The sequence below is a fragment of the Prionailurus viverrinus genome, chromosome D1, assembly GCF_022837055.1.
Source record: "Prionailurus viverrinus isolate Anna chromosome D1, UM_Priviv_1.0, whole genome shotgun sequence".
NCBI lineage: Eukaryota > Metazoa > Chordata > Mammalia > Carnivora > Felidae > Prionailurus > Prionailurus viverrinus.
In genome coordinates, this window is record NC_062570.1 from 53817014 (window position 1) to 53832763 (window position 15750).

A 15750-nucleotide genomic window follows, 5' to 3' on the forward strand; every position below is an offset into this window, starting at 1 on the left:
GCCTATCACCCATTTTCCCCTCTCCTCCACACCCTCCCCCCCATCAACCCTCAGTTTGTTCTCTGTATTTAAGAGTCTCTTATGGCCTGCCTCCCTCTCTGCTTGAAACTACTTTTTCCCTTTCCCTTCCTCCATGGTCTCTGTTAAGTTTCTCATTCTTAAACATGCATTGGATTCTATTTGACATCAGGATGGGAAAAACTTCAGCTACATGGGCCACTGAGAATGGAGGTCCAGAGAGGTCAGATGATTCTCCAAAGTCCTATAGTTAGTTACCAGAGTCAGAAGTAGGAACCGACCCCCTGCCCAGGGCGCTTCCCAGCCCATCCCCTACCCCGCCTCCTTGACTGACAGTTGAGGTTAGCTTCTTATTTGCTTGATTTTGTTTCGAGGTGTTTCTGTCTCTCCAACAGTTTCCCCTCTTGACTCCCAACCTGGCCGCTGTACTCAGGAAGCAGTCAGGCAGATCTTCCTCCTCACTGGTGTCAGCAAGGGCACCTCAGTCAGGCCCTGAGCGTGGTTGGACTAATGCCAGCTCATTTGATGCGCACCCCCACCCCCTTGGCCTGGCACGAGCGCTCCTTCCTGGCAGAGTTCACTCAACCTAATTGCCTGTTTTGTGCCCCAGCTGCCTGACATATGCCAAACCCATGTGTTGATTCACTTATGTCAGAGACAGCTACACTCGAGCATTTCAGGTTGGCTCTGGTGAGCTCCAGCAAGCAACCGGGGATAGTAATTCCCGCATTTAAAACCCCCTCATCTAACACAGTACACAGTGCCTAGCTTATTAAGTAGGTGCCCCGGTTTTTTAATTAGACTGAATTTTAGTGGCTGCGGGTACCTAAGATAGTAGTAAGAGTAAAGATCTGGAAGTCAGAAGTCCTAGCTTTGAGTGTCCACTCAGCCAGTTTTTTGCTCTATGACCTTGAGCAAGTCATTCCTTTCTGAGCTTCAAGTACTTGATCATTTCTCCCCTAATAGACACTCAGGGAGTAATGTCCATGCTTGCCCTAGCCCCAGGGGATGTGGTCAGAGCCCTCCTCTGACTCGCATGCAAGCATGTAAGACAGCTATGTAAATGTGAATGATAGAATTCTGTGACTGTCACGGTCATGGAGAGATCCTTGGAAGTATCTAGGGGAGCCTAGAGGAAGAGGTGATTAGTTGTGCCAGGAAGACTTGGTATCAACCTCACTGAGGTGATGACAGCTTAGATGGGATCCTGAGGACAAGGAGAAAATAATACCCCAAAACTCGGTTATGCCCAGATAGTGACCAAAGGAAAGCAAAACCTGTCAAATATAGGACTGGTGAGAGGAGGGTCATATGAAGCAGCCGGAAAGCCAAGTTTGTGATAACACTTTGCACCCCATGTTACTGACTTCTTGCCAAGGTGTGGTCTTCCGTTGTAGAATTTCACGGTCCGAGCATTAACTAGTTGTCAGCCACATTGACCCTTAGTGTGGGGTCTGTTCCCGTGGCATACAGAAGCTGAGGGCTCATGCCCGCTTACGAGAACTGATTGTTAAATGTTCAGGAATTTTGCAGGCTAGTTTTTGAACACTACTCTTAGGAAAAAATAAAGTGTGTGAAATTAAAATTAAATAAATTTTATTAAAAACAAAGATAATCAACACTCATCACTTCCTAATTATTTTACTATATTCCACTATTATCGTTCTCCTAAGTTTATTAGGACTCTTGTGTCTTGTGGAGGAAGGACTTGGTAATAGGGTCCTACTGTGCATCTCTTCCCAAGTCTGGGTTCAGTGACATCTCGTTAATAGCATGAAATCGGCCAGGGTGGAAGTATTTACACCACAGAAATAGGCAAATGCTACCAATGAAAGGTATTTTTCTTTTGAAAGCCAAGTATTAAATGTTTACCAGTATACCACGGGTGGTATCCATTCAGTAAATGGGATGAAGGGAGAAAGCACTTGGAAGCCCAGGACGCACATCTTTTCAAACCTCCCTGGACAAAAAAAAAAAAAAAACACAGCATGAGACACATTTCAGAGGCCTCCACAGAGCCGACTTCCCCCATCTCCTTTGTCCCAGAGAGGCCTTCGTGTTAAATTGGTTTTCTTGACAACTGAAAATCATGGTTAAACAGGAGGAGGATGGAAGTGTTTTTCTCCAGGACCTAATTCCTGAGCCAAATGCCTGTTTTGGCAAGAGGCCTCTGTGGTGTACAGGGGTATAGGGAGTCAACTTAATCTTCTCCAGAACCCGAGCAACCCACGGGACCCTGGGCTAAAATTACATCTGCTCCGGCTGGCCGAAGTGAAGGCTACATGATAGCCAAACGGTGCTGATTTAACATTTCCCAATGATCAGGAAACCTCCAAAGACAGATCAGTCAGAGGAGGCTGGCCCGCATGTGTATGAGGGGCAGCAGCCAGGGCAGCCCCCAAAAGGAAACCATCCCCGGAGGGCTAGTTGCCATCCAAGCAGAATCTGAAGGCACATATGTCAGGACAAGGCTGGACAGTCGCCAGCACCAGGATGAGATCTGTTAGTAATTCTTTGGAAGGACAAAGTTCCAGCAATAAGAAATTCAATTTTCCTCCATTAAAGAAGGCATCTCTCAGTACCAGCTGAATACAATTGATGGAATAAATCTTTCCCATTAGTGGAGAGATAATTTCACATAAATGTATTGGGAGACCTTCAGAGCAGGACTGAGAGTCTTTGCTGAGCCTCACCGCTTAACTTGTTTGTCGTGTAATTGCATTTAGACCAAGGGCCTCGGAAGGAAACCGCTGACTGAATTAGCATTAACCAGATTGGGTGTAGTGAGGTGAGGTGAGGTGAGGTGGGGTGAGGTGGGGTGGGGTGGGGTGGGCGGGGTGGGGGAGGGGAGCTTGATGCATTGTGGGTAGTTGTTCTTGCCTTCTGAAAGGACAAGCTGACGCTAGTGAGACCAGCTGCTTACAAGCCTGGTGTTAATTGCTTTTCTCATCAAACAGAGAAAAGTTTATCACTCTAGGAAGGTAGAGATGTAAGTACCCAATGAGGCAGAGGCTGTTTGAGATCCCTTTTTTATGAATGCCCATAGGTCTCATCAGTAGCCCTTCTCCAAGCCAGAAAAAAAAGCCATCTGAACAGAGGCAGATGGAAAAAGTTGTCTGGATACTCACACCTGAATATTCGCCTCAGATCTGGCTTGTCAACCAGGGCTGTCTCCCCAGTGCCCTGATGCTTTAGGATGTTGACACCACTGAGCACCTCCTTTTTCTCCCGTTGCCAGTGGTAAACAGAATGGTCTAAGTTGGGCCCGGGGCTGTGAGCCCTGCATGTGAGGCTTGGCTCTGCCACTACCCGCTGCGTGACTGGGGGCAAATAACGTAACCTCTGTGGACCCGTTTCCTCTTCTTCCACCAACTCACTGATTTTCCAACAGGCTTTTCTCTGGCTTCTCCAGAGACGTAAGAATCCAGAGTTGCCTTCAGAATCACTCCAGACCTCTTATTTCGTCTAGAGAGATGTGGTGTCTGTTTTCCATGTTGAGGTCCTTATTTTAAAATACCATCTGGTGAAAAGGTTCCATTTCTGATGTATTTCTGATATATTTGAAAAACCATCATTCTAGATGATCTCTAATTGCCCCACTTATTTACTCAATCCACCATTGTTTTAAACAACGACCTAGTACTTATTAGGCATTTCCAGGCACTACAGAGAGAAGGAAAGGAGTAGTCCTTGACCCTGCCCTCAAGGAGCTCACGATCTAGTGGAGAGGAGGACTGTGTGCAGTGTGGCAGGGTATCTGAGTGTTTGTGTCAGGTTTTGGAAGGAAGTGACTAGTCTAACTAGGGTCATCAAGACAGACTTCAGGGAAGAGGTGTCATTTGAAGCCGAGTCATAAAGGATGAGAGTGTTGGGGGAGGGGTGCTGGAGTGACACTGAGGCAGCTGGGAGAGCACTGCACGGACACAGAGGCTTAGGCAACACGTGCCTGACAAGTTGGGGGGAAACAGATGGTTTGTTGTCTGGGATATAGAGGTTAAGTTGGAGCGGGGATATTATTGGGAGATGGCGACAGGTTCCAGAAACCACTCCAGGGGGATGCTTAGCATCTGCCCTTCTGCTGTTTCTAAAGCCAGATGAGAGGATGTACCCTCTATCCTGTTCACTTTCTCGAGAGTACGTCCGCTTCCACTATGTCCATTAGTGACAATAATAGCCACTGTCATTCATGGAGCTTGCTCTGAAGAAACAGAGTTTCAAAGAGCTGTCACATACTTTTGCAACTTTAGAGAGCTAAAAAGTGGCAGAGTCAAGAGTTGAACCCAAGTCTCATGATTCTGGATTCTCAAGCGTAACTGTAACTCGGCTGCTAACTCTGCTGCTGGTGTAACCCTCTTGTATCAGTTTATCCCCTTACTGCATAACATAGAATCCTTAGAAAATGACGTCTAGTAAGGTATCTACAAACATCTCCCAGTTATAACCCTTTAGAGGACACTTTGATGCCTTAAATTGAGTCAATATGAAAAAAAGAATATTACTCCTCTTGAATAAATACAGTGAGCCCCTGGGTGCCCAGATATGTATGAGCGGCCTGCCTTCTGTCTTCTGACCTCCAAGGCTTCCCTGCCATCCAGGGTTGTAAACATGAAAAGTAGATGACGTCATTCTCTCTTCTCTACCCACAGGCATGCGTGTGTCATTCGTGGTCAAGTGATGACATCAGATGGGACCCCACTGGTTGGTGTGAATATCAGCTTCGTCAATAATCCTCTCTTTGGATACACAGTCAGCAGGCAAGATGGCAGGTAGGAGACCTTTTGTAGAGCAGAGTTAGTGAAGGTCCTGTTCTCGTGGTCTTGCCACATAGCTGCTGTTGGAATGGCAATGTGGAAAGAGAATGGGACCTGAATTCAGAGGCCTAGCTCTGCCACTCACTAGCTGTGAGACCTTGCACCTGACTCTGGCCTTAGTCCCTTTGGCTAGAAATTAAGCAATCTCTTCTCGTTTGGTTCTCGGAGTAAGCATAGGGTACCTTATACATGTTATCCTGCTCAATGGCTTATAATATAAAGCACTGTCACATGGACCACTTTCCTCAGACCAGACAACTCCAGAAATGTTCGTATTCCTGCTGTGTGCTTTCCATCTACAGCTGCCTAGGTCTGTGGAAGCCACTGGGTGATGACAGAACTCTGCCCCTTGGATCCCCGCAAGAACAGTCGGTAGAAGGAAATAAAGTTTCTTCACTCACTCTAACTCTCCATTTGCTAGAACAATTAGACAGTTCTCCTCACCTCTCTGGGCCTCAACTTCTTCACCTATGAATGGTCCTAATACTAGCATCTCACAATTTGGTTGTAAGGATAACATTCCATGATGGATGAGGAAGCGCCTTGCACACAGTAGGTGTTTAATAAATCTTAATTTCCCTTCCCTCCTCTGGTTCATTGCCATATTGCCAGGACCTGGCACACGGTAAGGATGTAGTAAATATTAGCAGTTTATTAAAATTACAGATTATTAAATGATGAGGAGGTGATGATTGTGGTACAGGCCATTAGGAATATTTTGGAGAAAATGGAAAGAGAAGGAAGAAAGTGGAACAATTTAGGCTGTCGGTGGTGACAGGTCCTCGATTTTTAATAAAATCAGGTGGTGGCAGTCCATCTGGCTAAGTGTGGGCCCATAAGGTTGATTTTCACTCTGTGTTGGAAATTATGCTCCAGCCTGATTGATTTTAGCACCTCTTTAATCCAATATCAGACGTGAACATGTCCCGGCCGAGGTGATAATGAAGTAGAGGCTCATCTGTTTGTAGACATGTGTGCCTCTTAGAGTGGCAAGCTTGGCATGGGGAGCCCTCTCCCCCCTCCTCTCCCTGTGAATGGGAAGGGGCCCAGCTAGAAGGGGCTGGCAGCCAGTGCCAGGAGTAATCTGGCCAGCCCAGACCACTGTCCCCTGCCCCACACACCTTCCAGCCCAGGAAGCACGTCAGTGCAGACGTTCAGTACAGCATGGGGGACTATATCTTTCTCATGCTCTGTCTTCACTGCCTTCCAGCTTGGGGCTGCCTGCTAGATGGAAGTGGCAGATGTGAGCATTCTAGGCAACAGGTATTGTGGCTACATCATTACCTGCTGTGAAACAGTCATCAAGAAGGAGCCGTGGGGACTGCTCTTTTTTTGTCACGAAAGGTGTCCGTCATTCACATGAAATGGCAAATCGTCAGTCCTTTGCCTTGCTGTACTTGGTCAGAGTGGGTCCGTAAAACACTCCGGAGTCATGTAGGTTTGGTGGCCCTTGAGAAGAGCCCACTCCTTCGCCTCCAGGTTTTGATTCCGCCTGTGTGTACTGCCCCTGTGATTTCCGTGGCCCCTTGACAGCATGGGGAGCCTGGGAGGCAATTGTCAGCCACACTTCCTGCATCAGTTTACTAAATCACATTGTAGGAACCAGAGTTGCAGAGAGCTTGAGTTTCAAAGCAATTCTTAACCAGTGCTTTATGGGGCTTGAGTTTCCCTCCCAACTAGACACTGCATAATGGATAGGAGAGCCATTACTTACTCTCCAGGTGCCTGCAGATCCCCGTTTGTTATGTATGAATCTTGCCCATTTCCTTTCAGCTTCCCTTTCTTTCACCCTCTTTCTTATCTCTCACACCCCGGGAGAGCCCGTAAGGCCCGAGACATAGCCTGAATGTCACAATGTATACAAGTCTGTGGACCAAGTCTAACTCAGCTCTGTATCCCTCACTTCCCAGGCAGGCACTGGGCTGCCCACTCTCGCCCAGCTCCCCGGTCCCTTTCACATACCCACCACACTGAAATACCAGACATCAAGACTTAACTAGAGCCAAAGAGATTGATAAAAAGATGGAAAATAGAAGCCATGAAGAAAAATTTGTAAAGAATAGCAGACGAAAGAAGCAGTCCAGGCTCGCTGAATTGCAAAAATGGGGGAATACGGAGCATGATGCCCTGGGAGTGGGGCTCTGGGCTTTTCCCATTCCTTATCCCATCTGTCTAATTAATAACTGCCAAGTGATTATGATCATCATTTTACATGAGGAGATTGAGGCCCAGACAGGTGACAGAAGTCACCTACGGAGTCAATAGCAGTGCTTAGACAGGCCCTGAGCTGTTTGGGCTTCGCCTGAGATCCAGGCCTTCCTTTTGTGGTCAGACTCACATCCATATCCACAACAAGGTTTCCCTCCAGATGAACAGGCCCAGCTCTTGGCAAGATCCAGTCACACCCAGCTCTTGGCAGGGCCAGCTGCCCCTAGCCCACTCACCACCTTGAGAATATGTCTTTTCCGGTTTGTCTTCGCTTCCTCCCCATGCTCATGCTCTCGTGAAAGGAGCTCGTGAGCCGGGCCAAAGTTCTGTTTGATGGTTACAAATGTTTTGTCAAAGTACAGATGCTCTTCAGGTCTATGACAGGAAAGTCATTCTCTGGGTATTTCCCCAAACCATGGATATTCTCTTAGAGAGCCAAAACCTAAACTCTTGGTTCAGAACAAACTCCGTCACTGTTTATTGAAGATGGCACTGTCCTACTTCTGCTACCCAAGTGTGGACCTAGAAAGGGCTGAGTGAGGAGCAGGCAGAGTGGGTGAAAAGTTTCAGCAAAGGACAAGAGAGTCAGGCTCCGGAGCCTAGAATCCCGAATCTGGGGGCATCGTCTGTCAGGAACAGGATTTGGCACTAGGTCAGGGCAGTTCATCGTAAAATCCCGGGGAGAGGGAAGAGCAAGCCAGAGCAGAGAGCCCAAGCCCGCATAAAGGTGAGGTCCTGTGTTAGAGTCTCTATAACCAACTGCACGGGTGCATGCTGGGTTGGTCTGTAACAACAGCCCAAGTAGGAAGGAGCCTAGGGTATTCAGTTCAGAAGAAACTGACAGCGTCATTCATACAGTCCTTCTGTAAACTATAAGCGACAAGTGCTGGGCTAGGTTCTGGAAAGAATGAGGAATCAATGCACCTGGGCCAAGCAATAAACATGTGACTCCTGGGCGGTGTGTGGTGGGCCAAGAGGAGGAGGGCACGTGGTGCCCTGAGAGGGAGGGAGCTAGAATTCTGACCAAGTAAGGAGTTTGCAGGAGCTCTCCAACCACAAGAACAAGATGAGGACAGGCTTTGAGAATGCATCCTCAAGTAGTGGCTAAAAGACTCTGTCCAGAGACATCACAGCCGAGAGGTGGCAGGTGGACCGGGCCACTGTTTCTAAGTCCTGAAGGACTGTCAAAGGCAGAAGGAGTCACCCCAACAGGTAGAACAAGGCCTACTGGCTAAGTAGCTATAAGAAGAGGGACCCAGGCTCAATTCCGAAAATAACAAGTCCTAACAGAACTAACGGAAGATGGGACAGTCCTTCTGTGGATATAGCAAACTCCTCATCACAGGGAACCAAATGGTCCCTTGCTGGTGATTCCGTAGAAGAAAAGCATCAGACTGGGAGAGGGCTGTGAACAGAGGCCGGCTGGCCACCGGCTCTCCCGGACACCACAGAGACCTCACGGCAGCAGGGAGTCTGGGCCTCAGTCTTCAGCTTCCCTTTTCCACCTCACGCATACTGTCAGTTGTGCCTTTTTGTAATTCCAAAGGCCTGCATTGAGTAATCTATCATAATCAGAGCTAAAATTGCCGTAGGATCATAGGATCTTAGTGACTTAAGAATAATCCCTTTGAAATTTAAGAAACAAAACAAATGAACAAAGAAAGAGGCAAACAAATTTTAAAAAAAAGAAAAGAAAAAGAAAACAGACTCTTAAATACAGAGAACAAACTGGTAGTTGCCCAGAAGGGAGGTGGGAGAGGGGATGGGTGAAATAAAGTGGGTCAAGAGTACATTTATCTCGGTGAGTTCTGAGAAACGTATAGAATTGTGGAAGCATTATATGGTATACCGGAAGTGAGTATAACACTGTATATTAATTATACTTGAATAAAAAATCCATTGGAACCTTTCCATGTTATATATTGAGAAAATTGAGGGTCAGAGAGGCTGAGTGATGTGCTCGAGATCGCACAGTAGTTCATGGCAGAGGCAGGACTAGGCTTAGGGCTCCTAACACCGGGACAGGACTTGTTCCACTTTATTCTGCTGACTTTTCACTGAGCTTCAGCTCTAAGGGTCCCTAGGTACCAGAACCACCATAGCGGAAGCTCATCAGCTGTCCTGTGTCCTGGCAAATGGCTCTCCATAGCAGTGACTATTAATGTTGGTTTTGGTAAAATCTCTGTAATGAACCATTTCCCCCAAAATCCATGCTTTATGGAATCTCTGTTACCGTTTGTGGTTATAGTGAAGTCTTTAGGTTTTAGGGTCTCCTCAACAAGTGCTCAGACCTTTTGGTGTAATTTTTGTCTCCTTTATGTCTCTCTTTGCCCCACCCCCACCCATTATCCTCTTCCTCCTCATCTCCTGTTTCCTGCTCCCCCTTTTTCCACCCCTCCCCCTCTCAAACAGCTTTGACTTGGTCACAAATGGCGGCATCTCTATCATCCTCCGGTTTGAGCGGGCACCTTTCATCACACAGGAGCACACCCTCTGGCTGCCTTGGGATCGCTTCTTTGTCATGGAAACCATCATCATGCGACATGAGGAGAATGAGATTCCCAGCTGTGACCTGAGCAACTTCGCCCGCCCCAACCCTGTCGTGTCTCCATCCCCGCTGACGTCCTTTGCCAGCTCCTGTGCAGAGAAAGGCCCCATCGTTCCAGAAATTCAGGTACCCAGCTTTCTTAGCCATATTTCTCTGTGCTTTTATTTCACCTGTGGGGTGGAGGAGGATCTCAGAGACAGGGGAAAGGGAGATCTCATCAGCCCACCATGCAGAATCCAGCTGCCAGACCCTACAGCAGCCGTGGCGTGTGATGGTCACCCCTCTTCCATACTCAAAACACAGGAGCACTGGAAGCTTCCTGGCACATTCAGGCATATAATAAACTCCCACTTCTTTTCCACTCTGCCGTCCAGTTCACTCCCACTTTCCTTTCCCCCCAGCCTCCAATGTCCCCCTCTATCATCATTTCTGTGGAAAATATTTATCATGATAGGTTCTACCAACAGGAGTGGGACAGACAGGCATCATAATAAAGGTTCAGTGAGAAAATATACATGAGGCGCTTTAGCACAAGGTGTAGCACTCAGTAAGCGCTCAATAAATTTTCTCCAGTATTATTCTTATTTAAGATTATTTTATACACACTGCCTTCATGCCAGAGGCATGCTTTGGCTCAAATCTCTACATACAAGTGTTTTACTTAATTATCATTAAAAGGAAGTAATTTGGAAAGAAACAGTCTAATCGGATTGAAACCAGGATAGATTCTTGGCCTAACAAAGCTGTGGAGAGTCAGATGTCTTCTGCCATCCCAGCCCAATCTCAGATGGCAGGAACAAAGGCCAAGGGAATAGAGATGGCAGGGAGAGGTCCCAGGCTCGCTCGCTTGCCCACCAAGAGCTCTGGTCCTGTGCATGTTAATAGGTTGCAGGGGCCTGTGGAGCAGGGAGCATATACGCTTTCGTGTGTATGTTTTATGCCTGTCTGAGCAGTCATATCTGTGTGTGCGTGTGCATGTGCGTGTGCGTGTGCATGTGTGTGTGTGTGTGTGTGTGTGTCCTGCTGATGGGCTTCTGGCGCCAGCCCACAAGGACATACAGCCATTTTGAAATTCTCATTGCACCCTCAGGTTGAAAACCTCGCTCCTTTTAGAGATTCGGTGCCGGTCTCCTATCTCAACTACCAGGCTGACCTTTCTTTTGAAATGGTTGTCAGCAGAGACAGAGCTTGCTGGAGAGAAGTAATTTGTTACTCAACCCTGGTTCAGCTCCATCTAGACATTTTCCCAGGAGCAGAGACTTTGGAACAAATGAGGTTAAAGGTCCCACCCTGTTCGCAGCGCTCACTGAGCTGGGTGTCTGCGAGCCCAGCTGGGTCACAAACCTTGCTTATTATCAGATTCATGAAACACATGAAAACAAGCTCCTGGGTTTTCCTGGCCCTATCATTGGCCAGCCTTCGCAAGCACTGGGAGATGTACACTGTAAAAGGTGTGTTGAAGATAAATATTTATGAGAGCGTGAGGATGGCACTCGAACCCTGCCTGTGGTTCACCAGGGTATAGAGCCTGCTTTGTCTAGAAGCTGCAAGCTGATTTTTTAGGAAGGTTGCTCTGCTTTAGGCCCAGTCCCTAAAATTTTGTGTGCTCAGAACGGGGTAGGGAGAGCTCACCCCCATACGTGATATGAAATGGACAGAAAGGAAAAAGCTTTCTTTGTGAAGGCCCAGTTTCTCCATGAACACCAGAGTAGAATAATCATTGTCCTTTTAATGGATACATTAGCCTCAATTAATTTAATGTCCCCTCCTTAAAACAGAGCCCAGAGCATCAAGCTGATAGAAGTTCTCTGCTTTCGCCATGTGCCTGAGAACCTGACATTGATTTAAAGTTTCCATCTTGGAAATGAGCCCGTTACATACAGGAGATAAAGTGCTACCTTCCCCACCATTCTGTTCATCTAGCACAGCATGGGGCACGGAAACTCCATGCCTCCAGTCTGACCCCTTTCTGTGGGTGAGCTGGAGGGAAGCATTGGCCACAGGCCCTTGGCAGGCCGTGCTTTCAACCCTGCATAATTGTTTGGCCAGCCTCTTATGGTCTCTGTTTATTTTCCTGAAGAGGAAAGGTATTTGAGGGTCTTATTTTAGGAAAGTTTTGAGGGAGAAACTGCCCTTGCTGAGGCGGCTGTCCGTATTAGTCTGAAGGAAAGTCTGTCTTCATATTACCCTCAGCTCCCAGCACCAGCACCAACGGCAGCAGCAGCATCCTGTTTACTGAGTACCTGTCATAGGCTGGGCACTTTATATGTGTGACCTCACTCAATCCTCACGCTACTCTGGAGAGGAGGCTGACGTTCGGCAGCTTGCACGCGTTTCTCGGAGGGCATAGCTAGTGAATGAGAGGCAACATGATGATAAATATTTTACACGCATTATCTCCTGTGTTCCTCTCACTAATGCAGCAGGGTGAGCATCGTCATCCGCGTGGAATGGGGCAGGGGTGTACCACGTGGAGCTGGTCCGGAGCCAGGCCTCCTGACTCTTGGATCCCTCCTCTTCCCTCCCGTTTCCCCTTTGCCCCTCTTCCCCTCTTCCTCCTGCTTCTCTTCACACTCTGCCTCCCCCTCTTCTTTCGTCTCTCTTTTCTAGTTTCTGCTCCTCCTCTCCCTCGTCCCCCATCTCTGCTTCCTCCTCTACCTCCTGAACACCCAGAGCACATGGGGCTTGTCAGCCCCCCTCCTCCCATGAGTCCATGACCGTCACTTGCTGTGTAATCTGTCTTCTAGGCTTTGCAGGAAGAAATCGCTATCTCTGGCTGCAAGATGAGGTTGAGCTACCTTAGCAGCCGTACCCCTGGCTACAAATCTGTCCTGAGGATCAGCCTCACCCACCCTACCATCCCCTTCAACCTCATGAAGGTGCACCTCATGGTGGCAGTGGAGGGCCGCCTCTTCAGGAAGTGGTTTGCTGCGGCCCCGGACTTGTCCTATTACTTCATCTGGGACAAGACAGATGTCTACAACCAGAAGGTGTTCGGGCTCTCGGAAGCCTTCGGTAAGCCTCTCAGCCCCAGGAATCAAGGCCATCCTCAGAGACACAGTGACGCTTGGGGACGTGGGGCTCTTTTTCCACTTGCCGTGTTTCTTCCTCCTCCCTTCCTCTGCCCAGAAATTCCTACGGCTTAGTCGGCCTTCAAGACTTTTTGGTGGCCATCCGTGACCTAAGAGAATGTAATCAAAGACCTGAATGTGGAAAAGCTGATCATTTTTTTTAAAGGGGGTTACAAAAGCAGAAGGGCCCTTGAAAAGTGCTCTGGTGGTATGTGACAGCTAAAAGAGGCTTTGTGCCACGAAGATGCAGCTATGGCCCCCTCACAACCATCTGGCCTGAACTCACCCATGAGAAATGTGGGAGTCTGGGGCTCCTGGGTTTCTTCAGAGTTATTGAGGTGCAGGAGCTAAGATTCTGTCTTCATCAGGAAGGCTTGTTGGCCTTTTTCCCTTATTTGCAATCAAAGAGGTTCTGTCGTTGTTGATGTTGTTGTTGTTGTTGTTGTTGTTGTTGTTGTTAAAGTTTTTATTTGTTTTTGAGAGAGAGAAAGGAAGAGAGAGAATCCCAATCAGGTTCCATGCTGTCAGCACAGAGCTCAACGCAGGGCTTGAACTCATGAACCGTGAGATCGTGACCGGAGCCGAAATCAAGATTCAGACACTTTACGGACAGAGCCACCCAGGGGCCCCCATCCTCATTGTTTCTGTCTGTTTTTAAGATGAAGCAGAAGGTGACTGTGGCCTCACCTGGAGTCCCAGCCCCACTCAGACGTCGGGCTTCAGCGGCTGGCTGTGCTCATTCCAGCCTCCGTATATAGCAAAGTCCCAGGAAGGGTTCAGAGCTGGACTGTGAGCAGACCTAACCCCTGCGGGGCTAATCCCCCAAACACGTAGAGTATCAGCCCAGGAAATTCCTTCTCATCTTGAAACCTACTCCAATTTCATTCCCTTATTAGATTGAGCAATGGCAGAATGAGGAAGCAGAGGAGAAATAATGTTGTAAAGAAGAAAGAGAGGAAGGGAGGGAGGGACGGCAGGCAGTCAATAAGAGAATGTCTGTTGAACACCTGCTCTGAACAGTGTGCTTCCCTGCACGTTAATATCCCACTTAATCCTCACAACCGCCCTGTGAGTCAGAAATTGTCCTCGGATTCTGCAAGAGAAAGCCGAGGCCGGGAGAGGTGAGGGGACCTCCCAAGGATGGATGAGACAGGAACGGAGCTGGACTCATCCCAGTCCCTCCCTGTAGTTTTGCATCCCACCCTACTGCACAAGGGCATGCTGGGAGTGAAGATGCCGTCTCTTTCTGTCTACTCTCCCTTCTGTAACTCAAAGTACTTCTGGGGTCTCATAAAAAAAAACAAAAAAAGCCTTGCAACCTCTTCAGGTGAAATGGGTATCCTTAGTGTCCACCAGCCAGGGACAAAGGCAGGTGTCTGCATAGTGGGACTTCAAGGGCTGAGGCTCACTTCCCTTAGGTGACCAATAGGAGGCGTAGAGGCTGCTTAAGGGACTCACGGTCACAGAGAAGATGCCCCTGTGAACATTCCCCTCCTGCCATAGATGGCTGACAACTTTTATGGCACCTTAAAGAAACTTTTAAGGGACTGTCCACTTGTTAATTCCTGTCCTGAACATGCGGTAGGATATTGACCTCTTGACGGATACTGTCTGCACAGAAAGATGCTTGAAAGAAATGGCATTCCTGTCTCTGCTGGTTCCTTTCCACAGGGCAGGTACAGGGCTTTTTACAAATCCAGTCTCGGGACGGCTGCCAGGGTTAGCCTGCATCCCGGTGCCCTCCTGAGGAGGTCTGGATTTATGAAACAGAAATGAAACCAGGGGATTTTCAAGCTTTGAGACTCAAAGCAACTTCCAGCTTTCAAAGTACCCTAAGTGAGCTCTTTTTCCATGTATTCATTATAAACGACCTTGAATTTTTTTCTTTAGTAAAGTAATACCATTATCATTCATAAAAATTTGATGAACGGACAAAAATATAAATAAATTCATACATGTTTCTATAAAACAACTACTTGTTAACATTTATGTTTATTTTCTTTTCTCGTTTATAGTTTGTGTATAGTTTTTTTTAAGCCTAGATAGAATACTGTATATACAACTTAGCATTATTCCATAAGCATTTTCCATGACACCCCACTATCTTCATAACCAAATTATCCGGTGGCTGCATAATATTCCTCAAGTGGGTACGCTTTGAAGACGTACTTACTTATTTGTTTATAGAGCGTGAGAGCTGCAGAGGGGCAGAGGGAGAGGGAGAGAGAATCCCAACCAGACTCCACACTCAGCATGGAACCCAATGCCAGGCTCAATCTCATGACCATGAGATCATGACCTGAGCCAAAATCAAAAGTCAGATACTTAACCGACTGAGCCATCCAGGGGCCCCATCGAGTGGGTACACTTTGATTTGCTCAACCTGTAACCCCTTTTAAACCTTTAGATTACTTCCAATTCACACTATTATAAATAGTCCTGCAGTGAAGAGTTTTGTGCCTGAAGTATTTTCCATACTAAAGGATTATTTCCTGAGAATTGATTCTCCTGGGTCCTTTTTAAATTGTTTAGTACTTTTTTTTTTTTAACTTTTCCTCATAATGCACAATTGCTCTATTAAAAAAGGATATTAAGGCTCGGGATTTCTAAGGCACTTAGAAATATGACCTTTTCTCCTTTTCTACGAAAGACAAGCCAGAGCCTTGCGTGCATATCAAAGCCAAAGAAGAGGCTTTACTCACCTGTGCACTTTGCGCTTTTGCTCACCTGTGCGCTTTTGTTTCCTGCAGTTTCCGTGGGTTATGAGTATGAATCCTGCCCAGATCTGATCCTGTGGGAAAAAAGAACGGCAGTGCTGCAGGGATATGAAATCGATGCTTCTAAGCTGGGAGGATGGAGCCTAGACAAACATCATGCCCTCAACATCCAAAGTGGTAAGTGCATTAACAGAATTCCAGGAGCCAGGCCATGGTGTGGCCCTTGTCTCGTATCCTCTGTGCCCTGCCAGATTTAAAAAAGAAAAAAAAATGCACACTTCTTTTTTTTTTTTTTTTTAAAGTTCAGTTTTTGTTTTTGCTTTTTTTTTTTCTGAAATTTATTGACAAATTGGTTTCCATACAACACCCAGTGCTCA

General features: G+C 47.3%; 1 protein-coding gene across 1 annotated transcript in view; it reads left to right on the forward strand.

Moving 5' to 3' along the window:
• TENM4 (teneurin transmembrane protein 4) overlaps positions 1–15750 on the forward strand; it is a 747207-nt gene that overhangs the window by 667707 nt on the left and 63750 nt on the right. The window contains 4 exon segments of the mRNA XM_047823379.1: positions 4665–4784; positions 9450–9711; positions 12333–12600; positions 15407–15550. Coding sequence (XP_047679335.1) covers positions 4665–4784; positions 9450–9711; positions 12333–12600; positions 15407–15550 — 794 coding nt within the window.